This window comes from Callionymus lyra, chromosome 16 (assembly GCF_982586985.1).
Source record: "Callionymus lyra chromosome 16, fCalLyr1.hap1.1, whole genome shotgun sequence".
NCBI classification, from domain to species: domain Eukaryota; kingdom Metazoa; phylum Chordata; class Actinopteri; order Syngnathiformes; family Callionymidae; genus Callionymus; species Callionymus lyra.
The window spans coordinates 12,920,350-12,947,953 of record NC_141833.1 but is presented as its reverse complement, the minus strand read 5'-3'; the positions used below and the strand labels follow the sequence as shown (position 1 = coordinate 12,947,953).

The 27,604-nt window shown below is 39.4% G+C and overlaps 2 protein-coding genes across 2 annotated transcripts in view; one reads left to right on the top strand and one right to left on the bottom strand.

Moving 5' to 3' along the window:
• LOC148063793 (chloride channel protein 2-like) overlaps window positions 1–23,341 on the top strand; it is a 48,541-nt gene extending 25,200 nt beyond the window's left edge. The window contains exons 4-25 of the mRNA XM_087811824.1: window positions 1,986–2,114; window positions 2,359–2,492; window positions 3,758–3,838; window positions 5,264–5,287; window positions 5,739–5,817; window positions 7,390–7,515; window positions 7,629–7,713; window positions 7,790–7,891; window positions 8,962–9,064; window positions 9,395–9,550; window positions 9,622–9,691; window positions 9,753–9,863; window positions 12,667–12,880; window positions 14,019–14,152; window positions 15,828–16,063; window positions 16,371–16,482; window positions 18,105–18,151; window positions 20,844–20,912; window positions 22,279–22,317; window positions 22,400–22,504; window positions 22,670–22,756; window positions 22,835–23,341. Coding sequence (XP_087667950.1) covers window positions 1,986–2,114; window positions 2,359–2,492; window positions 3,758–3,838; window positions 5,264–5,287; window positions 5,739–5,817; window positions 7,390–7,515; window positions 7,629–7,713; window positions 7,790–7,891; window positions 8,962–9,064; window positions 9,395–9,550; window positions 9,622–9,691; window positions 9,753–9,863; window positions 12,667–12,880; window positions 14,019–14,152; window positions 15,828–16,063; window positions 16,371–16,482; window positions 18,105–18,151; window positions 20,844–20,912; window positions 22,279–22,317; window positions 22,400–22,504; window positions 22,670–22,756; window positions 22,835–23,341 — 2,750 coding nt within the window. The remainder of the gene's footprint in view (window positions 1–1,985; window positions 2,115–2,358; window positions 2,493–3,757; window positions 3,839–5,263; window positions 5,288–5,738; window positions 5,818–7,389; window positions 7,516–7,628; window positions 7,714–7,789; window positions 7,892–8,961; window positions 9,065–9,394; window positions 9,551–9,621; window positions 9,692–9,752; window positions 9,864–12,666; window positions 12,881–14,018; window positions 14,153–15,827; window positions 16,064–16,370; window positions 16,483–18,104; window positions 18,152–20,843; window positions 20,913–22,278; window positions 22,318–22,399; window positions 22,505–22,669; window positions 22,757–22,834) is intronic.
• A 3,808-nt stretch (window positions 23,342–27,149) lies between these two features.
• Window positions 27,150–27,604, bottom strand: part of LOC148063792 (uncharacterized) — a 7,306-nt gene continuing 6,851 nt past the window's right edge. The window contains exon 5 of the mRNA XM_087810809.1: window positions 27,150–27,604. This exon is cut by the window's right edge and continues 352 nt beyond it. Within this exon, the coding sequence (XP_087666935.1) occupies window positions 27,511–27,604 (94 nt within the window). The 3' untranslated portion in view covers window positions 27,150–27,510.

Here is a 27,604-nt window from a genome sequence, read left to right as displayed (position 1 = left end):
ACATTTACACACTAACGCAAACAAGCGCACATAAGCAAACAAACACACAACCACATTACCTGCTCAACACACATAAACTACCCATAAACACAATTAACATTAGACTTATTAACAACAACACACACATATATACACGGCACTACACACAAAACTAAACTATATCAAATACACAAAAAACACACAAGCATACACAAACAAATAGACAAACAAAGACATGCACATACAACAACAACAACTGTATAACACACAAAGTCATATACAATTATGCCTGCACAACACACAAACACACAATGAACCGAATATAATGAAGGATTACACACAAAAAAGAAAGAAAATCAGAAAAATACACGTATAAATACACAAAGACATACACACACAAACCACAGCTGCTTAACATATGGACCACACACTTAAAACACACACAAAGTCACACACAAGTATGCCTGCACTACACAAACAACAGAAATATACACAGAAATACACAGAACACACAAGAAAATCACAAAAATGCACATATAAACACAAAAAGAAGCATGCACACTCCTACAACACACAAAAGATACACACATGCAATAGGACAGACACAAAACTGCCTAAACACTGAAACACACAAAATGATTATACACTGAGGCACATACAAGGACAAATACACAACCAAAGAAGTGCACACACAACCACCAAAACACACAGAGAAACAAACACAGGTACACTAAGCCAAACACACACACATCAAACACTCGCACAACTCAGGTCGAGGAGTGTAAACATGCTCTAAAGTCATGAGTTGTGTTTGTCGCGCAGCACAGAAGTGGATGAACAAGTTGTGTTTGTCGCGCAGCACAGAAGTGGATGAACGAGTTGTGTTTGTCGCGCAGCACAGAAGTGGATGAACGAGTTGTGTTTGTCGCGCAGCACAGAAGTGGATGAACAAGTTGTGTTTGTCGCGCAGCACAGAAGTGTATGAACGAGTTGTGTTTGTCGCGCAGCACAGAAGTGTATGAACGAGTTGTGTTTGTCGCGCAGCACAGAAGTGTATGTACGAGTTGTGTTTGTCGCGCAGCACAGAAGTGAATGAACGAGTTGTGTTTGTCGCACAACACAGAAGTGGATGTACGAGTTGTGTTTGTCGCGCAGCACAGAAGTGAATGAACGAGTTGTGTTTGTCGCACAGCACAGAAGTGGATGAACGAGTTGTGTTTGTCGCGCAGCACAGAAGTGGATGAACGAGTTGTGTTTGTCGCGCAGCACAGAAGTGTATGTACGAGTTGTGATTGTCACGCAGCATAGAAGTAGATGTACGAGTTGTGTTTGTCGCGCAGCACAGAAGTGTATGTACGAGTTGTGTTTGTCGCACAGCACAGAAGTGGATGAACGACTTGTGTTTGTGGCGCAGCACAGAAGTGGACATACGAGTTGTGTTTGTCGCGCAGCACAGAAGTGTATGAAGGAGTTGTGTTTGTCGCGCAGCACAGAAGTGGATGAACGAGTTGTGTTTGTCGCGCAGCACAGAAGTGTATGAAGGAGTTGTGTTTGTCGCGCAGCACAGAAGTGGATGAACGAGTTGTGTTTGTCGCGCAGCACAGAAGTGGATGTACGAGTTGTGTTTGTCGCGCAGCACAGAAGTGTATGAAGGAGTTGTGTTTGTCGCGCAGCACAGAAGTGGACATACGAGTTGTGTTTGTCGCGCAGCACAGAAGTGTATGAAGGAGTTGTGTTTGTCGCGCAGCACAGAAGTGGATGAACGAGTTGTGTTTGTCTCGCAGCACAGAAGTGGATGTACGAGTTGTGTTTGTCGCGCAGCACAGAAGTGTATGAAGGAGTTGTGTTTGTCGCGCAGCACAGAAGTGGATGAACGAGTTGTGTTTGTCGCGCAGCACAGAAGTGTATGAAGGAGTTGTGTTTGTCGCGCAGCACAGAAGTGGATGAACGAGTTGTGTTTGTCGCGCAGCACAGAAGTGGATGAACGAGTTGTGTTTGTCGCGCAGCACAGAAGTGGATGTACGGCGGCCTGGACAGCAACATGCTCCTGCAGTACCTGGCCTGGGTCACGTATCCTGTGGTTCTCATAACCTTCTCGGCTGGATTCACGCAGATCCTGTCGCCGCAGGCCGTGGGTGAGAAAAAACACAGAATTGAATCCGTTGTGTTGTAATGTTGTCGACACCGTAACACACCTCAGCCATGCGAGGACACACGCCAGTGCGGCTGCAGATCTATAATGCATGTGCGCACAGACAGCTATATGAATATCAATCAGCCCCCCCCCCCCCCCAGCTTCTTCATTTATTCATCCTCATCGCTCCGTAATTGCTCTTTCAACTCCTCTTTTCTTCTCACTCCATCATCCCGGCTCGGCAGGTTCAGGTATTCCGGAGATGAAGACGATTCTTCGGGGAGTCGTCCTGAAGGAGTACCTGACTTTTAAGACGTTCGTGGCCAAAGTCATCGGACTGACTTGTGCCCTGGGCAGCGGGATGCCACTCGGAAAGGAGGTTTGAGAAACTCCCTTCTCCGTTTGACCTTGACCTCCTTTTGAAGTTTCCCCACAGCGGGTTTTAAAAAGGAGTCACGGATGAATGAAAACTTACTCAGAGTTGCCTCAGCATCGCTTTTTTTTTCTCTTGGTTCCTAAATAGACTAGAACTTTTTTTCCATTTGATATGGACAGCAATTACTAACTGTGACAAGTGGTGTCAGAAGTAGGATGACAGCTTAAGACATCTAATGGATTTAATGAAATAAATATGCTTTGTTTTTTTTGCACTATATTACATTTTTTTGCAACCACTATCTGTTACAAGTGGCGTCAGAAGTAGGATGCCATCTATTTGCTATCTAAAATAATGCCAGAGAACTGCAGCCACTATCTGTGACAAGTGGTGTCAGGAGTAGGATGACATCTATTAGCTATCTAAAATAATATGAAATAATGCCAGAGAACTGCAGCCACAATCTGTGACAAGTGGTGTCAGGAGTAGGATGACATCTATTAGCTATCTAAAATAATATGAAATAATGCCAGAGAACTGCAGCCACTATCTGTGACAAGTGGTGTCAGGAGTAGGATGACATCTATTAGCTATCTAAAATAATATGAAATAATGCCAGAGAACTGCAGCCACTATCTGTGACAAGTGGTGTCAGGAGTAGGATGACATCTATTAGCTATCTAAAATAATATGAAATAATGCCAGAGAACTGCAGCCACTATCTGTGACAAGTGGTGTCAGGAGTAGGATGACATCTATTAGCTATCTAAAATAATATGAAATAATGCCAGAGAACTGCAGCCACTATATGTGACAAGTGGTGTCAGGAGTAGGATGACGGCTTCAAACATATTTTGGATTTCTTGAAAACATATTTGAATTAGAATTTTTTTAAATGTCACAGTATAGCAGCCAAATTTTGCGACAAGTGACGACAGAAGTAGGATGACAATCCACAAAATTGGTGTAAGAAGTAGACCTTTTAAGACATCTAATGGATTTTTTTTAAGAATAGTTGTATTTGTTTGTGTTATCTTTAAAATAAATGCCACAAAATTTGCTGCCACTATCCGTGTCAAGTGGTGTCAGAAGTAGGATGACAACTCAAAACAACTGTTGGATTTCATGAAATTTTCAATGTGTTTACATTATCTTAAATTGAAAGAATTGCAGCAATAATTAGTAAAATCAAATACGAGTGAACACAAATATTGTCGGTTATACAGTTGTGTGTTAAGTATTTTTTTTGTTCTTCTCTTTTGTTCCAGGGACCCTTTGTTCACGTCGCCAGCTTATGTGCCGCCCTTCTGAGTAAATTCATGGCCGCTGTTTTTGGAGGAATTTACATGGTGAGGAAAGTGACACTAGTCAAATCATTTTGTCCAAAAAAAGTGGGCGGAGCTACCGTCTTTAAATCATCTTGTACTGAAACAAGTTTTCTTTCTTTTAATTTTTCCCATTTTGTGAGGATTAGTTTTTCATTATAAAACATACAAAGATGTAGAATGTATGTAGAATATGTCACAACTTTTGTCTATTTTTAAAAATTATATTTCTTTTTAACATTAACATTACTTTACTTAACTTTTTCCCCCAAATTAATCTTATTACTTACTGTACATTTTGGACCAACAAACTGGTTTCATACAAGCGGAAAAATATTTATATAAGTATGTAATAAAATCAAACACCAGTTTTAAATGCATAAAATACTAGACAAATCTCCTTAACCAAAAATAGTTTAGGAGTTTGCAAGCATTGACATCCATGAGCTGGGGCCACATTACACGCTCGTATTGTTGTAAGGGGTCGTCAAACCTTTTTAGAAAAACAGGACAAAGAAAAATTAATTTAATAAGTTGGTAAGAATTAATTAAAATGTACCTTATTTCAAAATAATAAATAAATGCAAAAACATATGCGCATGTATTTATAGAAACCAGGGAGGTTGTTCACCTTGAGCCTTAGACAACACAAGGGATACCTCAAACACCTTTGTTTATTGGGCATCTGGGTAAATCTGACCCTGTGATAACACAAGGGTTAAACTGTTGATAATAAATTGCAATTTTTTTTTTTTTCTGTTAGATATTTTGCAACAATTTAAAAAGTGTGACTAACTTGTGCCACATAAAGAGTCAATAAGGGCCACGTGGTGTCTGTTCTAGATACTGTTTTCTAGCGAGCGAAGATCTTAAATGTACAAAAATAATCCGTAAAAACTAAATAAATTGAAGTTGAATTTACACTTACACAAATAAAACTTCAAATAAAGCTTTAATGTGTTGGTATTATCTAAAAATAATTTGAAATGCCAATAGATTACAGCCACCATCTGTGACATGTGGTGTCAGAAGTAGGATGACGGCTTAAAACATCATTTGGATTTCATGAAGAAATCCCACAAAAAGTCATAAAATCAATCTATTCTTGGCTTTTGCATCATTCTTTCACACTTTAGTCTGCTTCTTTGACTCCCTGTCAATCAAACGGGTCAACCTCTCCTCCACATCTGACCCGTGTGCTGCCATTGCTTCTCCCAAACAGGGAGTCCCACCAGTCTCGTGGGGGGGTTCGACCGCAGAGACTCAATGAAAAGCAAATGTTAATGTTGTGGACTCAAGATGTTTGCAGGAGCTCGACTGCAGCGTGTTTGGTTTGCCGTGGCTCGGATAATGAGCTGGACGTCGTCCAGGACTCGAAACCAAGGTAACCTCTGCCGGCGCACAGACCAGTCTCACTCTTGTCTTTTCTTTACTCCTCCCCGCTTTAAGGAAGAGCCATTTGAGGGCAGCAAGGTACGCCCGCAGACGGCTTCTTTATTTCCCATCAGCATTAATAATCCATGCCGTCCATTCCCGTGGCTGTGTCGGATTGATGCCTTTCCATTTCTCCCGTGTTTGATTGTGTTCGGTCAAGCGTCGCGGCCGGCCATCGATCTGAGTCGCCCCTCATTCAATACAAACATCTCATTCCACTGTTTCTGCACTCCATCTGATTTTTCAATCAAAGTCACCCCAAATTCCCCCCCCCACCACCACCCCCGTTTTTTTCCCCCACATCTCTGAAATCCCATCAGATGTGGAAAGTTGCAGCCGCAGCAGTTTCTCAGCGAAGGCTTTGGCATTTTTGTCGACGGCTTATGACTTTGTTTTCCTGGGATTTCATCATCACTTTTGTTTCCTGTAGGTTGTTGCGGCACGAGCGTAATGTGTTTTTTGTGTTGTTTTTTTTTCACAATCCAAGCAGAACGAAATGAGGAACACGGAGATGCTGTCGGCGGCGTGTGCCGTGGGGGTGGGCTGCTGCTTCGCCGCGCCGATCGGAGGTGAGACGACACGACTGCAGCCTGTGATTGACAGTCGTCTGGTGACGGGGGAGAAGAAAAAAAATCCAACCCCCGACTCCGTCGCAACCCCGACGTGTCGCAGCTGAAGTTATCGTCACATGTTTATGTCACCAACACAAGACACATGCTAGGATTCACAAATGATTATTTATCAATATTTTAAATTGGCCAAATTTGATATATATATATTTTTATATTAATGTTAATTATGTTTCTGAGTCAGAGGAAAGAAAAACCCACAAAATCCTCGTCTCCTTTTACTCGACTTATCCAGGTCTGGGTCGCGGGGGCAGCAGCTGTAGCAGGGAGGCCCAGACTTTCCTCACCCCAATGGCGTTCCCTAGGGAGAAAACTCATTTCAGCCACTTGATCTCGTTATTTCGGGGTCACTGCCCAGCTTTCGTTGCTATAGTCGAGGGTAGGGACGTATATCGCCTGGTTTACAACGAGCTTTGCCTTTTGGCTTAGCTCTTTTTTTTCCACCCGGATCGGAGCTGCATAAAATATGTGCGTTTCACATATACTGAAGTAAAAAGGTGCTTACAGACAAACAGCTGTTTCCGTATACAGGGGGCCCTCGTTTATCGCGGGGATACGTTCTAAAAATAACTTGCGATAGACGAAATCCGCCAAGTAATCAGCTTTATTTTTTACAATTATTATACATGTTTTAAGGCCGTAAAACCCCTAACCACACACAATTTCTCACAGTTCTCTTAGTTAAACTCTCAAAGTTTAAACTTTCATAGATAAAAAAAACAAAAAAACAAGTACAATATTAGTAAATGAAACCAGTTCAAAACCTGTTTTCCGAGATTTAGTTATGGGTAGTTGTTGGTGCTGTTTTAGCGATTGAACATTAATGTAAATCTGGCACAGCGAACGCATTCTGTACTGCGTTAGCCAATCAGGAAGCAGAACACAATGCACATTCATACTGTACACCGTTAAAATTAAAAGCAAAATTATACTAAAAAAAATCTGCATTATAGCGAGGGACCTCTGTATGTTTCATATCCAGCTACTAATATAGAGAGAGATCTGTGAGGGACAATAAGAAGTTGTTGACCTCAACCAAATATTTTGTACTCGTCATTCCTTGTAACATCCCACAGCCTCATTTTTCATCAGAAATTTACAACAAGGAACAGGAACAAACATTTTGGCCAGACTATCATCTGGATCCATTCATCTTTTGAAGGAATCATCCATCCCTGTCTCTTGTGTTTGTTAAGAAATACATTTTACTTCTTCACTTCCCTCTGTTTGTGTGAGTTTCTACTCGAGTACTGCTGCCATCTTCTGGCCCAATAAACTCACTTAAAATAATGAATAATAATTCATACTTTGAAATCCCCTTTTTTGTTTTCAATTATAAAGATAAAATAAATTTAGGGCAGTAACGTTTCCTAAAAAGAGCAAAAATGTTGCTGGGAATGAGCTGCTTGGCAGGAGGCTGCGCTCTAACCCTCAGTGTTTTTCTATTTCTTCAGAGTTACAGGTTAAAAAAGAAAAAGGTGCAATAACATAATTTCTCTTCCTGGCCTGCAGGGGTGCTGTTCAGCATTGAAGTCACCTCCACGTTTTTCGCCGTGAGGAACTACTGGAGAGGATTCTTCGCCGCCACCTTCAGCGCCTTCATCTTCAGAGTGCTGGCAGTTTGGAACCAGGAGGAAGGTGAAGATCTCCGAAAAGTTCAATATCCCTTCATGTCTGGCCTAAATTGGTTTGATCAAAAAACATCCCTTTGTAATGTTTTGTAAGTAAATTGTCTCTTATTTCACTCTCAGAAACCATCACGGCTCTTTTCAAGACTCGCTTCCGTCTGGATTTTCCCTTTGATCTTCAGGAGCTTCCTGCCTTCGCCATCCTCGGGTAAGTGTTAAAACAACTTCTTTTTTTTTTAAACACTGTTTTAGTTTTTTATTCTTTCGTTACTCTTGGTTTTCAGGATTGCTTGTGGTTTCGGCGGCGCTCTGTTCGTCTACCTGAACCGACTGATCGTTCAGTGCATGAGGAAGCAAAAGACCATCAACAAGTTCCTGCTGAGGAAGTGAGTTCATGTCATTTACAATAAATAATTTAAATGTAAAACAGATTTATTATAACTTAAATATGGGGTAGGTGGAATTCAAAACGTTGTGAGCAACTTGGATTTTGTGATCAAAAGAACCTCCCCCCGAAACCACGCCCCCATTTAAGCAATATTAGCTTTGCAAAATACATTAAATAAGGAAGTATATCAGTGTCATCAAAATTTAACACTTTAAATGTTGAAACTTTTTTTTTTATTAAGAGGTTTTTAAAGCATTGCATATTTCTTTGAATTCATGTAATTATTTTGTATATTAAAAGGTTTAATTTATTTTAACAATTGAATTTTAAAAACGGAATATTTTTTTAAGTAAATGTTTGTTTTCACATAGTTTGATATTGTAATTCCAATAATAAAAAAATAAAAAAACTTTCCAAAAGAAATGTTTATTAATCAGTAGTCTTTTAAATTAAATCTAAAAATGTTGCCAGACAGAACCAGAAGTACTGAGATACATGATAAAAAATATCATCCAATCATGCGACTGGCAGACGATCACATGACATGTAGAAGCACTGGCGCGTCTTATCATTATTGTGGATTCCAAAGCAAATTCAGCTATTTACAACTACTAAAGGTACTTTTAAAGAGTTAAAGCGAGCGGCTCAGTGCTCGATTGGTTAAGTCTGGTAAGATGGTAGTATTATACAAATTTTTATATTGAATTTTAAAGGCTACAAATTAAAAAAATATAGAATTGAGGAAAATTATTCTTGAATTATTGGAATTCGAAAATGAAACTATGTGTAAAAATGCATTCATTTTGAAAATATGCAATTTTTTTCATGCAATTATGAAAGAATCAAACAAATTAAATAGTTTGAAATGTTGGATTCAATCATTCACGCGACTATGACTGACACTGAAATGCTGCCATGTAGGAATTAGGTAAAGTCCCTTCATATAAATTGGGTCGATTTCTGAGTCCAGACGTGCTATTTTAAGACATCCCACCCTCAGCTGCAGAAATCAATTATAGACACACTTTGTGACGACGTCCTCATTTGTGACCCCCCCCCTCCATGCAGTCCCTCGCTCCCCGTCAGACGCCTGATGTACCCGGCGCTCGTCACCCTGCTGGTCTCCACCCTCACCTTCCCTCCGGGCTTCGGGCAGTTCATGGCCGGACAGGTGAGAAAGAAGACTCGAGCGAAGTCTCGGGCCGGTGAGAAGGGATCGATCGATGTTAGATCGAGTCAGCAGGTCTGGACTTGCAGATAATCAATGTCTTGTTTGTGAAGCTCCGTATCAGCCCTGATTCAGTATTCATAACTGAGAGCACAAGGTGAGACGTAATTTGATCAGTTTGAAAAAAAAAAAAAAAATGCTGACTCGGCTGTTTCTCAAATGTGTCGAGTCGGCGTTTTCCTGTAAATCGTCGGGTATAACAAGCCGCTGTCGCTGTTTAACAAAGTGACGAAAAGTCCTTCAAACTTGACACGTGATCTCGCCGCACTCCAGCTCACCCAGCACGAGTCCCTGGTCGCCCTGTTCGACAACCGCACCTGGTGCCGCCAGGGCGTGGCCGAGGAGTTCGACTACATCAGCCACCACCACGCCTGGAAGCACCCGCAGGTCAACGTCTTCATCACGCTGGTCTTCTTCATCATCATGAAGGTTTGGGATGCCGTAGCGTCTACTCGTCGTCCCGACTCACACCTGTCCCCCGTGTGTACCCCCTCTCTCAGTTCTGGATGTCGGCGGTCGCCACCACCATGCCGGTTCCGTGCGGCGCCTTCATGCCCGTCTTCCTGATAGGTGACTTGAAAAAACTTGAGTTCCACGAGTGAACCCTGTGACTTAACTCCTATGATCGCAGGCGCAGGATTCGGCAGACTGGTCGGCGAGGTCATGGCCTCCATGTTTCCTGATGGGATCCATGCGGACGGAACCGTTTACCCCATCGTCCCGGGTGGTTACGCCGTGGTCGGTCAGTCGTCGTTCTTCCTTCTCTTCTGTACTAGAATATATGAACATTCATGTTCTTTTTTATATCTTAAACTCTAAAGATGTCAGCGACTAACATAGGATCATGTTTTATTCATCTGCATGAATGGACTCACAGACGGATGGTAGTTTCACTGATGCATGGACAGTTGAATAAAATAAAGGTGGATTAAAAAAAATGGGTAAACAGATAGATTGATGGATGAATGAATGAATAATGGTTGGATGGATGGACTCACTATTTTAATTAGCTAATGCTAAAAGTGGATGGATGGATGGTGGGAGGATGGGTAAACTTACGGACGGATAATATTTGATCATTTGACAGTTGAATAATTGACAGATGGATAAAAAAAATGGATGGACTGTTGGATGGATGGATAAATAATGGCTGGATGGATGGACTAACTATTTTAAGTAGCTAATGCTAAAACTGGATGAAGGGATGGATGGATGGATGGATTGACTTACAGATGGATCGATTTATTGATGGATGGACAGATGAATGAAAGATAGGTGATGAAAAAAAAGGATGGATGGACTAAATATTTTGAGTAGCTAATGCTCAAACTGGATGGAGGTGGAGGAATGGATGGATTGACTTACAGAGGGATGGATTTATTGATGGAGGGACAGATGGAGACAAGATAAATGGATGGATGGACTAACTATTTTTAAGTAGCTAATGCTAAAACTGGATAGGTGGACGGATAGACTTACGGATGTGGTGATAGTTTTACCACTTAATGGACAGTTGAATAATAGACGGATAGATGGATGTAAAAAAATGGATGGACAGTTGGATGGAATGAAGGATAATAGCTGGATGGATGAACTTAATACTTTAATCAACTACTGCTCAAACTGGATGGAGGGAAGGATGGATTTACATACAGATGGATGGATGGATGGATGGATGGATGGATTTACGGATGGATGGATGGATCGATTGACTTACAGATGGATGGATTTATTGATGGATGGACAGATGAATGAAAGATAGGTGGATGAAAAAAACAGATGGATGGATGGACTAAATATTTGAATTAGCTAATGCTAAAAGTGGATGGATGGATGGTGGGAGGATGGGTAGACTTACGGACGGATAATATTTGTCCTGATAATTTGACAGTTGAATAATTGACATTTGGATAAAAAAATGGATGGACTTTTGGATGGATGGATAAATAATGGCTGGATAGGTGGACTAACTATTTTTATGCTAAAACTGGATGGAGGGATGGATGGATTGACTTACAGATGGATGGATTTATTGATGGATGGACAGATGAATGAAAGATAGGTGGATGAAAAAAACGGATGGATGCGTGAACTAAATATTTTAAGTAGCTAATGCTAAAACTAGAAGGAGGGGAAGCAATAGATGGATTGACTTAAAGAGGGATGGATGGATTCATTGATGGATAAAGATAAATGGATTGACTAACTATTTTTAAGTAGCTAATGCTAAAACTGGATAGGTGGATGGATAGACTTACGGACGGGTGATAGTTTTACCGATAAATGAACAGTTGAATAATAGACGGATAAATGGATGTAAAAAATGGATGGACAGATGGATGGATTGAAGGATAATAGCTGGATGGATGAACTAAATACTTTAATCAACTACTGCTCAAACTGGATGGATGGATGGATGGATGGATGGATGGATGGATGGATGGATGGATGGATGGATGGATGGATGGATGGATGGATGGATGGATGGATGGATGGATGGATGGATGGATGGATGGATGGATGGATGGATGGATGGATGGATGGATGGATGGATGGATGGATGGATGGATGGATGGATGGATGGATGGATGGATGGATGGATGGATGGATGGATGGATGGATGGATGGATGGATGGATGGATGGATTGACTTACGGATGGATGGATGGATGGATGGATTGACTTACGGATAGATGGATGGATGGATGGATTGACTTACGGATAGATGGATAGATGGATGGACTGACTTACAGATGGATGGATTTATTGATGGATGGACAGATGAATGAAAGATAGGTGGATAAAAAAAAACAGATGGATGGACTAAATATTTTAAGTAGCTAATGCTAAAACTAGTAGGAGGGGAAGCAATGGATGGATTGACTTACAGAGGGATGGATGGATTCGTTGATGGATGGACAGGTGGATAAAAGATAAATGGATGGATGGACTAACATTTCTTAATTAGCTAATGCTAAGACTTGATAGGTGGACGGATAGACTTACGAACGGGTGATAATTTTACCTCTAAATGGACAGTTGAATAATAGACGGATAGTTGGATGTAAAAAAAATGCATGGACAGTTTGATGGATTGAAGAATAATTCTGGATCAACTACTGCTAAAACTGGATGGAGGGATGGATTTTCTTACAATTGGATGGATTTATTGATGGAAAGACAGATGAATGAAAGATAGATGGATAAAAAAAAAAAACGGATGGATGGACTGACTAAATATTTTAAGTATCTAAAACTGGATGGAGGGGGAGGAATGGATGGATTTATTGATGAATGGACAGATGGATAAAAGATAAATGGATGGATGAACTAGCTATTTTTAGTAGCTAATGCTCATTCTAGACAGATGGCTGGATGGACAGATGGATAAAAGATGGATCGATGGACAGATAGACTGACTGTCGGATGGATAGATATACAGACAGAATGATGGATGGCTGGTCTACAGAGAGTTTGATGAATGATGTAGAGAAGGTCGACTGAAGCACAGATACCAGTTAGATCTACTCCACTCTCGTCTCTCAGGAGCGGCGGCCTTGTCAGGCGCCGTCACTCACACCGTCTCCACGGCCGTGATCGTGTTCGAGCTGACCGGGCAGATTTCCCACATCCTGCCGGTGATGATCGCCGTCATCCTGGCCAACGCCGTGGCTCAGGCGCTCCAGCCGTCGCTGTACGACTCCATCATACGCATCAAGAAGCTGCCGTACCTGCCCGAGCTGGGCATGGGTCACCACGAGTGAGTCGCTCCTCCACCGTATTCTCCTCAAGTTTCTATGTGAAGGATTATTGCAATACTTTATATCAACATCTGAATTCAACACTTGTTACATTTACTATGCTACACTACTTCTTTATTAAATGTGGTTGTTTTTTCTTTTTAAAGCATTGTATATTTTTTAAACAATTGTATTCAGACATATTTGCATTGAAATATTGAATTTGATTTCATTTAATTATTTAATTTTAAAAGATATATGTACATTGAAAGGTTAATGTTTTTATTTCTATAATTAAATTTAAAAAGTATATATTTTCAAAAATAATTTCTAAATGTTGGTATATACCAAGATTTTTATAATGAATTTAAAAGGCTACCAATTTAAAATTGAGAAATGATTGGATTTAAAATATATAAACTGTATATTGAAGAGTATTTTTTATCTGTAATTCAATTTAAAAAATATATATTTTCAAAATTAATTTCGTTTCCACCCCCCACGTAGTGTTTGATATTGCAACTACAATAAATACAAAATGTTGGTATATACCAACATTTAAATAATTAATTTAAAAGGCTACCAATTAAAAATTTAACTATGTATCTTTTTTAAATATTCAGATTTTTTCTTTTTACATTTTCTTCAATAAAAATAATAATAATAACAACATTTTAATATATACATTATTGAATTCAATTAGTAGAAGAAAAATCCAATCTTTCATTATAGAAATTAATGAAATAAATTATTTAAAAAAAAAAACCTTTTAAAATAGAAATTAGATAATTTAACCTTAAACAATATAACTATTAAATTCAACCATTCAATATTACGATCACACTGATCTGTAAAGTAACCCTTTTTCTATTTTACATGATAAATTATTCTAAATATTATATAATTTTTAACACAAATAAAGAATAATCACAATTCAAAAATTACTTAAAATATTATTTGTAATTCAGGGGCGACACACTTTAAGCCGCAACTGAATTTTCAATCAGTTGTTGGAATCTTAAAATCTCTCAGATAAACTTTCAAATGACCTCATTTTCACCCATCACTCGCTCCTCTTAACCTCACCCGTCCCGTCCTCCTCCCCATCATCATCATCATCATCATCATCATCATATTTCCCACGTCTTCTCCATTCAGGAAGTACAACATCCGTGTGGAGGACATCATGGTCAGGGACGTGCGCTACATCACTCTGACGTCCACGTATCGAGACCTGCAGGAGATGATGAAGACGGGACACCTGAAGACGCTCGCCCTGGTGGAGTGCAGAGGCGAGTCTCCTGACGGAGAACCGTTATATTCAGGCTTTTGATTTCAACTGACTTCGAAACAGTTTTGAAAGTTGTTTTAATTGAAACAGATTCACTTGAAAAACATGGTGATAATTAGTAACTTGTGGTCAGGGGGCCAAATCTGGCCCACCAAGTCATTCAATGTGGCCTGCCGGTTAGATTTCTTAAAAACAAATTAAATGTTGCTATAGTGACAACATTAAGAGTAAAACTGATGTTGAAGGAAAGGAATTTAATTGGTTAAGGAGAATAAAAACAGAAATCATTTACAGTATTTTCCGCACTATTAGGCGCACTGGATTATAAGGCACATAGAATAAAAGATACAGTCAAAAGTTTGACTGGGGTTGCGTTTGCATCCACTAGATAAAGCTGTGCTAAAGGGAACGTCAACAAAGCAGTCAGATTAAGTCAAACTTAATCAAGCGTTTTGACAACTCCTTTCACTCCCATGGTAACGATCAAATGATGTTAAAAAGGCTTCAAGCAGCAGCGCGCGAGACTGGTGTTGACACACTCGCTCAAACCGGTGGCAGTAATATCACGCCATACTCGTCCGTCATGATGTGACATGTGTCGTAAATACCACCCTGTGACATAATAGCGCCCACGGCGTGTCGCCTCAGTCGGCGCAGAGTCATGAAAGTGTTTATAAACAAGTCACCCATTTTTTGAGGAAATTAAAGGCTTTTAAGTGCGCCTTATAGTGCGGAAAATCCGGTAAATAAATTGAGCTTCTGTTAATAAAAATAAAATATAAAAATCGGACTCATAATTAAAGTTAGGTAAAATAAAATAAAATCTTAAATAACCTAATGAGTTTATACCTTCTTTTTTTTTTACATGTTTACAATCAAAGAGTTTCATTCTTGGACCATTTTTAATAATTTTATTCCACCAATTAATAAGTGCAACAGTATTAGCTGGTGTGGTAGGACTGAGCTCGCATATCTCTCCATCTCACTCTCTCATTGAACTCAGCACTGCGGCTAAATGCGTTAGAAAATTGCATCTTTTGGAAAGTGGTGGTTGGAAATTACATTTTGTCAGGGGCCACATTAAAAACAGTGGCTGCTGTGAGGGGCCATCACGCAAAAATATAAGGAGCGAATGGTACAAAATCAAGTCATGTTCTTTATCTTATCTTTAGACTTACATCTTGTTCTCTCTCTTCATTTCTCTTTGTTCTTGTTCTTATTTTATTTTTATGAATAATTACTGTATTGCTTTGGCTAATTGGAAAAAAAAACTATTTCATAATCATAATCAATAAAGTTCTACCTACCTACCTACCTAATAAAATAGGCTAAATATGCTTAAACTAATATTTTATTGTGACAAATGCCATCTTTATTGATATAAAAGTCCATATTTTTCTAAATATTTGTTGTTTATTCACTTAGATCTTCTAGGGGGAAATAAATACTTACAAAAATGACAAAATTCCTACAACAAAAACCCTGTAGAGGCTAGATTAGAAATAAATACAATATAAAACAAGTTTCTATGTGACCTTTGACATCATGATTGCCTCATTAATACCCCTCTGGCAGCACTGTTCCCAGGTCTGCGCTTGACTCATGGTGAATCTTGTCTATGTCTACATAAGGGTCCAGAAGTCTCTTCCACTCACTCGGTCTCCTCCTCCTCTCAGACACCATGATCCTGCTGGGCTCCATCGAGCGCCTGGAGCTCCAGTCGCTCCTCTCCCTGCAGCTGAGCCACCAGCGCCGACTGGACCACCTCCGTCAGCTGGTCCAGGACAACGGCACGGCCGAGCCGCCGGGCAGCCTGACCGACAGCAGCCCCAGCTCGCCTCTCACCCACGTCCACGCCGGCCTGAACGCCAACGCTCACCACGGGGTCCGCTTCCTGGTGAGCACCCAAGAGGTGTGAGAGGCGTCCGGGGGCGCCGGGGCGGGTGCAGAGGCTGGCTGACAGTGAAAAAGGGGGCGGGGCTAGCATGCGCGAAAGCATGTAGACGAGCAGGTAGAGGCACAGATGCAGGTTTTATCAGAGAGGAGGTGGTAAGTGCAGAAGGTTCCGACGCCATGACTGAACATTAACACGTGTCTTCTGTGTGTCTGTCGTCTGTGCCTTTACCTTTATCTGTTCCTTTCTGTTCTGCATGTGCTTGTCGTCTTTTTTTCCTGCACGCCTGCACGTGGACGTCTTCTGTAACCGTCTCTCCGTGTAGATCTCGACAGAGGAGTCGTCCTCCTTCAGTCCGGCGCCGTCCAGCGCTCAGATGCCGCTGAAGTCCGCCCTCAAGACCGTGTCGGCCATCAGACGCGCCGAGACGGCCAACAGTACGTACTTTATCTCGCAAATCATTTAATTCAAATTGAAAAATAGTATTTTAGTGGTTGGCATCAAACCCCCCCTAAAAAATACCTAATATTTCCTGTACATTTCTTTAACTGTCTGTATTAAAGTCAAATTTAATAAACGTAGCAAAAAAGTTTCATTTTCTCTTGATAAATCTTGCGTATTTTTAGTTTAATTACATATTTCTGGTTAATTCACTTTGTAAAGGATCCACGATTTAAGTTACGTACATAACCTGACCCTTTTTTATTAACAATAACGAAATAATTTGACAAAAATCAACGTATGTTGTTTTGTCTGACACAAAAGACATTGCTTGGACCCTGTGGTCCGGGGACCAGTACTGGTTCGTGAGACATTTGTTACTGGGCCGCACAGAAAGGAAAATAAATAAATAAATAATAATCTGTTCAATTGATTGTTACTTGATTGAAGTTTCTTGTCTTAACTTATCTTTTTCATGTCTCTAGTTCAACACTGCAGAAAACTCACCGAACTGTTTACTTTAACTGAGAAAAATCTCTAAACTGAGGAAAATGATGTCACAACATGATCAGGATCTTATAATCCATTCATTTATTTCTTCTTGTTAAGACCATTATACATATACATTAAGACCGTTTATTTCCCTGTCTAAACAAGAAGGAACTGTCTTGTCTGCAGTTAATACAGAACCCCGCAGCAAGAATTCTGACCCGCTCTAGTAGAAGAACTCACATTTCCCCGATCCTTCATTGGCTGCCAGTTTCTTGCAGGATCCATTTTAAAATTCTGGTTCTTACTTAATTGTTTTTTTTTTACAGGTCATGCTATTGTAAATTAAAAAAATTCAATCTAAACGTCCATCTATGATTATAATCCTGATATTTTACTGGTCTGCGTTACAAAAAAGGTTGGGGACCCCCTGGCTCAGAGTAATGAAAAAAAATCCAATCAAATTTATTTTTGCCTATCAGAAGATTTTCAACTATGTACAATTTTTTTGAAAGAAATTGTATAAAACAATTTGAATCACTTTCTGATAAGATTTTCACTGAATATAATTATTGGAAAATGTGATATGGCTATGTAGTGAAATTACATCACAACTTAATTTATTTTCGTAATTTCAATTGGATTCGAGCAAATAAAAAAATAAAAAGATTTCTCCTCCTTAATGCACCTTCAACCTAACTATATTTAAATACAGAAAAATAGTTTCCCAACATGCATTGCAGGACTATAAGGTTCACTCTCATGAGCGATGTTGTAAATGATGAGGTTTCAAACTGTAAGTAAAAGTTATGTACTGGTTTATGGAGGTGACGTTAATATTGAATCTGACTAAAACGTATTAAATAGCAAGGATTAATGTTCATTGAAAACACATGAGAGAAATGTTAATCGAGAACATAAGAATATATATTTTAATTGTTCATTTAAAAGCTTGTTTTTATGCTACAGAAGCCAAATTAGGATTTTAAAAATATATTTAACTCTTAAACATATGTGGTTAAAATAAAGTTGATATTTTAAAATCTTCCTCTAAAAGAATTACCTTTGAAAGTAGAATTATAATGTGAATAAAATGTGCATCAATCTTGATGATTGTTTCCCCTTCAAGGTTCTCAGACGCTCTCCTGTGCTGACCAAGACAAGGAGCTGCTGGAGGTGAGTCAAGAGGAGGATGTATTGTGTGGGTGCAGGTGTGAGTGTGAGTGTGACACATTCTCAGTCTCGAGTGTGGGTGTGTATCTGTGCATGTGTGTGTGAGTGTGTGTGTGTGTGTGCGGTCCACCTCGGACAGGAGCGTCCACCCACAGGCTTCAGGGTCGTCCTCTCGCGTCGTGGGTGAAGCTCGTTCTCAAGTCGTCTTCGCGGCAGACGTGCTGCCCGTCAGTGTTTCAAACATCCCACATGATGGCAGCATTCTTGTTCCTCTCTGCAAATATAAGGGAGGTCTGTGACTTCAGAACATGACACGTTGATATAAAACCGTTTCAGATCCAAAGCAAATTGAAGCAGCAAAATGATCATTGATTTGAAGTTTGGTCTTATATCAGAACATTATGGTACATCTTAATAGTTGCATTTTGCATTAGCAAACTATGAAATTGATAAGTTTGACTAAAGAAACCACTAAAAGGCAATTCATACCCATTCTTAGCCCAGGGAGCTAATTTCAACATGACTGTATACTCTACTTTTATACTTTTACACTCATCCAGACGATGTTTTGATCATTTTTTTGTTGGTTCCCCCCCTTCTGGGCGAACGAGAGGTTACAAGAGCGGAGTCCATTATGATGTAATAATATAGTAATTTAAGTAAGTAATTTTTATTTGTAAAGCGCTTTTCCAGACCAGTCTTCCTCCTCCAGCCAGCTATAATCACGCCCCACTTTGTTTATACAACGAGTCCCCTGGAGGTGCAGACTTCCGTGATTGATGACGCACAGTGACCAATCACAGCAGAGTGGGCGTGGTTATAGTAAACAAGAGTGACAAATATTTCAATGAAAAGAGAGTTTTGTACAAACAGACACTGATGATACAATAGAGTCCAACATCTATTTAAGATACACTTCAATCAACACATTAGTTGAATAATAATAAACATATTAGTTGAATAATAATAAAAACAACATGAACGAAAAAATAGTTTTGGTTGATTTTTCCGTCTTAGGAATTGAACCATTTTTTAAGTTCTTAACCACTAGTCCCATTTATTACATCGGTTCTGAGCATTCCCGAATGTTCATGCTGTGTTTTATTAAGTCAATTAATTTCATGCAAGTTTTAACCCAACCTGTATATTTCAGCTTCTTAAATCCAGATGAAGCAACAATACAACAACTACATTTTTAATCATTTGTTTCATGTATCGTTTCAACATTTTCCGTCTGAAATCTCAGCGAACGAGAGGTTACGAGAGTGGAGTCCATTATGACGTAATAATGGCTTCACTCCTCCTCCAGCCAGGAGTAATCACGCCCCACTTTTTTTATACAACAAGTCCCCTGGAGGACTTCCGTGATTGATGAGGCACAGTGACAAACATTAGTGTTTGACCAATCACAGCATAGTGGGAGTGGTTATGGTAAAAAAGAATATATTTAAATGAAAAGAGAGTTTTTTTTACAAACAAACTAATACTGATGATATAATAGAGTCTCAACATCTATTTAAGATACACTTAAATCAACACATAAGTTGATCTTTAAATAAATAAGACAACCTGAATGAAAGAATAGTTTTGGTTGATTTTTCCGTCTTAGGAATTATACCTTTTTTTCAATTTTTAACCACTAGTCCCATTTATTACATCGGTTCTGAGCATTCCCGAATTTTCATGCTGTGTTTTATTAAGTCAATTAATTTCATGCAAGTTTTAACCCAAACTCTATATTTCAGCTTCTTAAATCCAGATGAAGCAACAGTATAACAACTACATTTTTCATCATTTGTTTCTTGTATCGTTTCAACATTTGCCGTCTGAAATCTTAGCGAACGAGAGGTTACGAGAGCAGAGTGCATTATGCCGTAATAATGGCTTCACTCTTCCTCCAGCCAGCTGTAATCACGCCCCACTTTGTTTATACAACAAGTCCCCTGGAGGACTTCCGTGATTGACGCACAGTGACAAACATTAGTGTTTGACCAATCACAGCATAGTGGGCGTGGTTATGGTAAACAAGAATGACGTAAATATTTAAATGAAAAGAGAGTTTTTGTACAAACAAACAAATACTGATGATACAATAGAGTCTCAACATCTATTTAAGATACAACACATAAGTTGATCTTTAAATAAATAAGACAACATGAATGAAAGAATAGTTTTGGTTCATTTTTCCGTCTTAGGAATTATACCTTTTTTTCAATTTTTAACCGCTAGTCCCATTTATTACATCGGTCCTGAGCATTCCCGAATTTTCATGCTGTGTTTTATTAAGTCAATTAATTTTAAGTCTCAGCTTTATAAATCCAGATAAAGCAACATTACAAAAATTGAATTTTTTTATCATTTGTTTCTTGTATCGTTTCAACATTTGCTAAATTTGCCTCCATTTTTGAGTCGTTCTGCCATCAGACGACAAAATCTAATCGGCTACCAATACAGCCATGCAAGGGCTTCTCTCTGATAGTTTGGACACAAAAATGCTAACATGTGGAATGTTTAAAAGGCTGCCTCAGTGTTTTAGACTCGCTCCCGAAGCCCCGTCGTGTCGCCGTCATCTGTGGTGTGGAATTCTAACCGGCCGAACCTCAATGTTGCGCCGAAAAAAAACAAAAAGTGAAAGTTGTCACTGACGCTGTGTTGATGTTGTGCTGCGTTGATGCCTCCTGAGCGCGGCTGGAAGAGCCCGGCCGGGCCGGCTCCTCCCGAAAAGAGAACGGCCAAGACCAAACGAGTGAGGATCTCCATGGCGGTAAGACTGTCCGCCACCCAGAGACTGTTGCTTGGTAACCGTTGCCTTGCAACACACGTTCGGTGACTGCTGGACCAGAATGTTGTGAAGCGGCACTGGAGTGGACGGAGGGACGTGTTTTGTCGGCGTTAGAGTTTGATGGACTTTGTGTACATTTGTTCACACTGTGTGGTTCGATGACTGCTCGTCTTTTTTGTGTTGTTGTTGTTGTTGAGTTCATGTGTCTATTCTCACTCTTGTAGTGGGTCATTCTATGAAACAAGAGCCGTTTCTACATATATATATAAATATATTTTTCATCTATAAAACATCAGATCTACATATTTGGCATTAAAATCACATTTTATTTTTACAATAGTTATTTATATGATCTATAATTCTAATAAAGTTTGTGTAAAATAAAACTAATTCCATTATTAATTTAAAATTTAAGCTTACATTAACTATGTTTATACATTTCTGTGTTGCAATTAAACTTCCGGCCACTAGATGGAAGCAGTTCTTACATATTCAATGAAATCCCAGAGGGTCCCGGCGATCACTGAGGACGAGAGGATACAGACGACTCCAGCAGCTTTTAAAGCTGATGTTTGGACATAATTTGGTTTTAAAACAAATGAAAGCAGTTATGACTTTGTCAAGAGTATTATGGTCTGTAAATTCTCCAACACCAGAGTCAAGTACTCAGAAAATACTACAAGTATATCCTTATTACTACAGTATCGCAATATCTCTTCGCGATTTGTATCGTATAGCCTGATTCTATAGAATACAATCCTGGCGCATAATTTACTTCAAAATATTTAAAGTTAAATATATATTTGTTATCAAGTAGCTATGTTGGGAACTATAGCATTTAAAATGTGTTACAAACTAAACCAAAAAAAAAAAAAGGAACAACTAACTTTAACAAATTTGTCCACATCTATGATGCGTTTATGGGATGGTAAAGTTAAGGTTACCTTACACCATAGCGCCACCTAACAGACCAAATGAATATTGAGTTGATGCTTGAGACCTTGGCTTGTCCAGTTTTGATCATTTTCTAATCTTAATAATTCAATAAAAAGAGAGTTTTTTTTACAAACACAAGATGGATGTTTAAGATTAATTTAAGAGACTAGAGTTGTCATTTAATATATTCTTGTATAAGAAGTTGAACTTGATATTATAATATAAATATTTAAATGATTTTAAATAATATGCGATGTAAAGAGCATACTTTTGTTATTTAATTAGAATTTCCATTTCATCCAATTTAAATTCATATTAAAACATTCTAAGAGGTCATGACGAGGCCCCAGTTTCAAGGAATGATCCTGTTTACAAATGCAACTGTTGTGACGAGTGTCTCTGGTTCCTGCAGGAGTCTCCTGAGGTGGACGACTGCATGACGCCGTCGGAGGTGAGCTCGACTCAAAAAACAAAAAAAGTTTTGAAATGTTGACACAGATGCAGATCCCTGACGTTCTTATCCAACGGTCCAGGTCGCGGAGTGGGAGGAGCAGCAGCTCGACGAGCCGGTGGACTTCAAGAACTGCAAGATCGACCCGGCGCCCTTCCAGCTGGTGGAGCAAACATCTCTGCACAAGGTTGTGTCTCCGAACCCAGACTCCTGTCTGATCGCACAAGTGTGCGAGCGATGACTCAGTTGTGTGTCTCTTCTTAATGAGCCACTGAAGCCCATGATTATCCACAATTAAGCCTGTGTGCGTCATCAGTGAGTCGACATCTCAACCTCTCCTGTCCTCCTGCAGACTCACACCATCTTCTCCCTGCTGGGTCTGGACCACGCCTACGTGACCAGCATGGGACGCCTGGTCGGGGTCGTCTCCCTGAAAGAGGTGTCGCATTATCTCCGTAAGAAAAATGGAAATCTTTCCCCTGACAAACTGTTTTGTGTCTCCACTGGGTGGCGCCAGCTGAGGAAAGCCATCGAGGGCTCCGTGACGGTGACGGGGGTCAAAGTTCGTCCTCCGCTGGCCAGTTTTCGCGACAGCGGGAACACCACCAACGTGTCCGAGGTGACGGAACTCCACAAGCTGTGCATCCGACACAGGGGGCTGTCGTTGCCGAGGGAACCGAACCGGCACCCGGCTAAGGACAAGTCCAGCCTCTCCTTCAAAGAGGTCCCCGTCAACTTTATAGAACAGTCCGGTTGTTCGCACCTGGACCCGGGGGACGACGGCGACCCCTTGTCGGAGGTGGTGCTCCAGGAGAGCCCCTCCTTCACCGAGGACCAATCGGAGTTCACCTTTGACTGTAGCCCCGCCCACACTGAAGAGTCAGAGCTGGCCTGTGACTACGAGCCCACCGACCCGACCCCTGACCCCGAAGAGACAGAGCAGGACGCGCCGAGCCCGCCTCCGGACCAGGACCCGACAGAACCAGAGGGTGCAGGAAGCCCAGTTCACATGGAGGGTCAATGATCGGGGTGTGGTTTAGGGTGGGTCGAGGAGGGGGGGGGGGCTGGGGATAGGGGGGGCAACCTTTCTTATATTTATAGATCCAGCCTAGATGTTTATACCGCTGCTCTGGTGCGAGTGAGAGCGAGCATGAGTCGACGTATTTAATGTTTTTATAATCTGGATTATCTGTTCCGCTGGTGTAAAACCAACGCTTGACCAAACCAAGACCTTCATCTTCTTCAAGTGTCTCCGGATCCATCGGTGAAACGTCATCAGGTGTTTCCAGTCAACGAAGCCACGCTAGTCGACACAAACGTTCGGACCCGAGTTCGTCATTTAAATCCGTTTTAAAAACATCAAAGCGAACCATCAGAGCCAAGAAGTTACACAAGAAAACAATAAGCGAATCAATGAAGTTCCATCTATAAACACACAACTCAATAGATACAACAACACAACAACTTAAATTGTCATTTATTTATATCAAGCACAAAAATGTACTAGGAAAGCACTGATAAAGCGCAGTCCTCTGCCAAGTAGCTGACAAACATTTTTTGTTCCACATTATTTGCACAAGGACAAAACAGAACCTGAAACTTCATCTGCATCACAGAGAGTGACAATTCTTCAAATCAAACGTGGATCCAGATGGTAGTCGGGAAAACAACAACAACAACCCATTGAACACGACAATAAATAATAATAATTTGTAAACAATAAATTGGACACAACAACAATAACACAACAATATATAATATCACACAAAAGTACCTAATTTATTATTTAAGTTTTGATAGAAATGCATTCAAAGGGACAGTAGGTAGCAGTATTGTTCTGAAACTTGCTCGCACAACACGCGTGCAAGAACAGAGATTGCATTTGTGATGGTTCAAAACATAAATATTTAATAATTTTACGGAAAACAAAATGGAGATTTGATCTTGTTATAATGTAGTCGAGTTAAAAACTAAACACACAAACAACTACAGAGCAAAATAAACTCAATGAAATGTATATTTTTTAAAATATAGACATTAAATTCAAAGTACAACGATAGAACTACGAACTTCAAGTTGAGCAACTTAGTAGCAGCATACGGACATGATAAAAAACCCAAATTAAACATCATAATTGTGTAAAACATTAAAAAAAGCTCTCGCTATTGTACACAGCCATAGTATATTCCTCAGTTATTATGCAAAACCCAACAAAAGGGTTGTTAAAGCATCGCACCAATCAGCGTAACTTGATCTTTGTCGTATAACTTGTCGGTTTAAAACCCGCCGTCAAAGGCCGGCAGCTCCCAAAGATCCCGGGCCCTCGAGAACGGAGCGGCGATGAAGCACATTGTAATTAACATCGGTTTGGTTTGGTGTTAGGAAGGCCTCGGAAAACATGTCCCTGAGCTAGAATGGAAAACTGCCTGGACCTGGTCCGCCGTGTTATCGTGCCCAGATATTCTGTACAGAGCACACCGACACTTGTATGCACACGTGTATATGTATTTAAACACACGTAATCCAGCCTGCCCTCTAATGCAACCGATGTAACTGAAGCACACCGATCCAAAAACTGCGTGAGTGAGTCGATATGTTTTTAGCTTCACGCTAAGTTCTTTAGCCATAATTCAATGCATCTCGATGCAGCACACTCAGGCTTGTTGACGTCTTGTCGTACCTGTTCTCTTTTGTTTGCGTACCGAATGTACATTTCCACTCGCCATGTCAGATCCACGTGTCCACGGAGATGTAGAAGGTCGTCTAAGCTAACGTGCGGCGTATCTAGTTCAGCAATAAGTCTGTAGTAACTCCCTTTATATGCCTGGATTCGCTTTGTACATATGAACATAACGGATGTAATGTACATACATAGAATATTTATGCATTTAAAACCCAACAGCCATTGTTATTTTTCAGAGAACACGAACATGTTTTTGTACATGAGTGAATGATTAAATCGAAGAAACAATGAAAGCAACACGACTTGTTCTGATGAACGCTGCTGTCAGGGAATTCTACTGAGCACCATTTTAGGTAGTTTCCTCTCTTTAATCTGAATTTATGGAGGAAAATGAAAACTTAGGGAGTCAAAAATTCTGGACAATGGAAGATAAATAAAAATGTTTTGGTCGAGATAAAGTAAGTTTTGACCGAAATAACTATAATTTAATTTTTTCTGATTGAAGTTAGTTGTTTAAAATGATGATCTCTTATTTTAAATTTCCGGTTTTAAAATAAATCCGAACGACAGAATAATAAAATGTGTGCCGGTTTATGCTTGCCGAATTTTATAATTATAAATATTGGTAATTTAAACTTAAACGTTTTGAAACGCTATTTTTAAAACTAATTTCAGATTAACATCGGCAACAATATTTTTTAAATTATATATAATTATATTTTTAATATAATGTAGCTCCATCTCCAGGAGGAGCACTGACTAAGTTAACTTTACATAATATTGTTTTTATTTATCATGGCAGAATAATAAAAAAAACATTTATGCCCGACCTTTTTTTTTTAAATAAACAACAAAAACAAACAATAAATAGGTTTCTCTGATTGGCTAGGAAGTAAAATAATTCTTGAGATAAATAAACATTTATAAAAAAGAATTTAAAAAGTAAAAAAAGAGAATAAAATACCTGTGTGAAGCTGCAAGCTGTTTGTCCAATTCAAGGAGTTCAAGTGTCAGGAGTGAGCGAAGTGTGACCGTGGATTTAATGCAAAATGTATCGTCTGTAAGATAAAGAGGTAAAATAAAGAACAAAAACACGCTCAAAAAATATGAAGTTGCTGGTTAACTTGGAAAAAAGCAGAAATATATGAGGGTAAAAAAACTACGTAGAAACGACGACTCTTTTTAAAGTGTCCTACCTTGAAAAGCCAGAGCAGGTTTCTGTAAATAGGGAAGTCTGGGCTTCTTTGCTGAGACTGCTGCCCCTGTGACCTCAAATAAGGAGGAGAAATATAATTTATTTGTACAGTTTCTTAAAAAATATTAAGTACTGCTCAAGATCCTTGTAAAAAGTTTTGATATCATCTCAGCCATAAATTCCTACCTTTGCTTACTTACTAACTTACTTACCTTCCTTGTAAGTTGGCCATAAAAGGTAGAGCTCGTTCGGTGTTTTTTTCCACCAAATGTACAGACAAAATTGACCAAGAAAAATGGGCGTTGTCATTTTTGCACGTAGACAATCCAACAATCTTTTGAAAAGTTTTACTCGTTCTCTTTGGAAAATAAATAAATACAATAATTAAAACAATATATATACGTTTAGAGATGCCTTGAATTAACGATCCGTTAAAAAATAAAAGTCAAACAAACGTCAACGTTTCTATGTCAGACGTGAACCCAAAACCACGTGACACCCCCAGCTGACGTGATTTATTTACCGTTGGCCCACATTTATTATTTCCTCACTTTAAATAAAAAAAAATTATAAATTAAAAAATTATATTAATCTTTTAGTATGTTTTTTAACGGACGGGGTGCATTTATTTATTAATACTAAAAACGAATATTCCCGCTAGATTAGGGTAGCGCGTCATCAATCCCATGATCCTTTGCGCCAATCCAATACGTCTATAAAAACACTAGTTAAACATTTTAAATAATATTATTTTCATTCGTCGCATATTAAGTCTACACACACGCAAGATAAAAAGGTTAAATTAAAAAAGATAAAAACTTAAAACTTTTTTTTGTATTATGCGAATGTATTAATTTAAATGACTAAAATAAATTATTGTGAAAAATGCATCCTATATACAGGAGGCAGCACCAGAATGTAAACTTCTGAGGGGGAAGAATGAAAGAGTCTGACTTTAAAAAGACATCATATTTATACATATGCAGGACATTCAGTATCAAACAGCCTGACACACGTGACAGAGCAGAGTAGAACACTACAAAATATCATAGAAAATCAACGCAATAGCAACACGTGACTCTTCACCATAAATGTACAAAAACTCAGTTTTGAACGACAGCTTTACATTCTGGTTCAACTCGTCAAATATGTACGTTTAATAGATACTGTTTACAGACCAGTACATGGAGGCCTGGAGGAGGAGGATGGACAGAAGGCAGTGAGGAGGAGGAGGGAGGATAGAGGGATTCACAGTAAAAGCAGATGAGGTCACATCCAGAGAAACAAACAGAAGAAAAGAAAAAAAAAAGACACATCACATCAAAAACTCTTTGTCGTCCTTCTTCTCGTCGGCCCCCATGTCGTCTTCGTCTTCCTCCTCGAAGGAGGCGACTCCGGAGGAGGCCCGG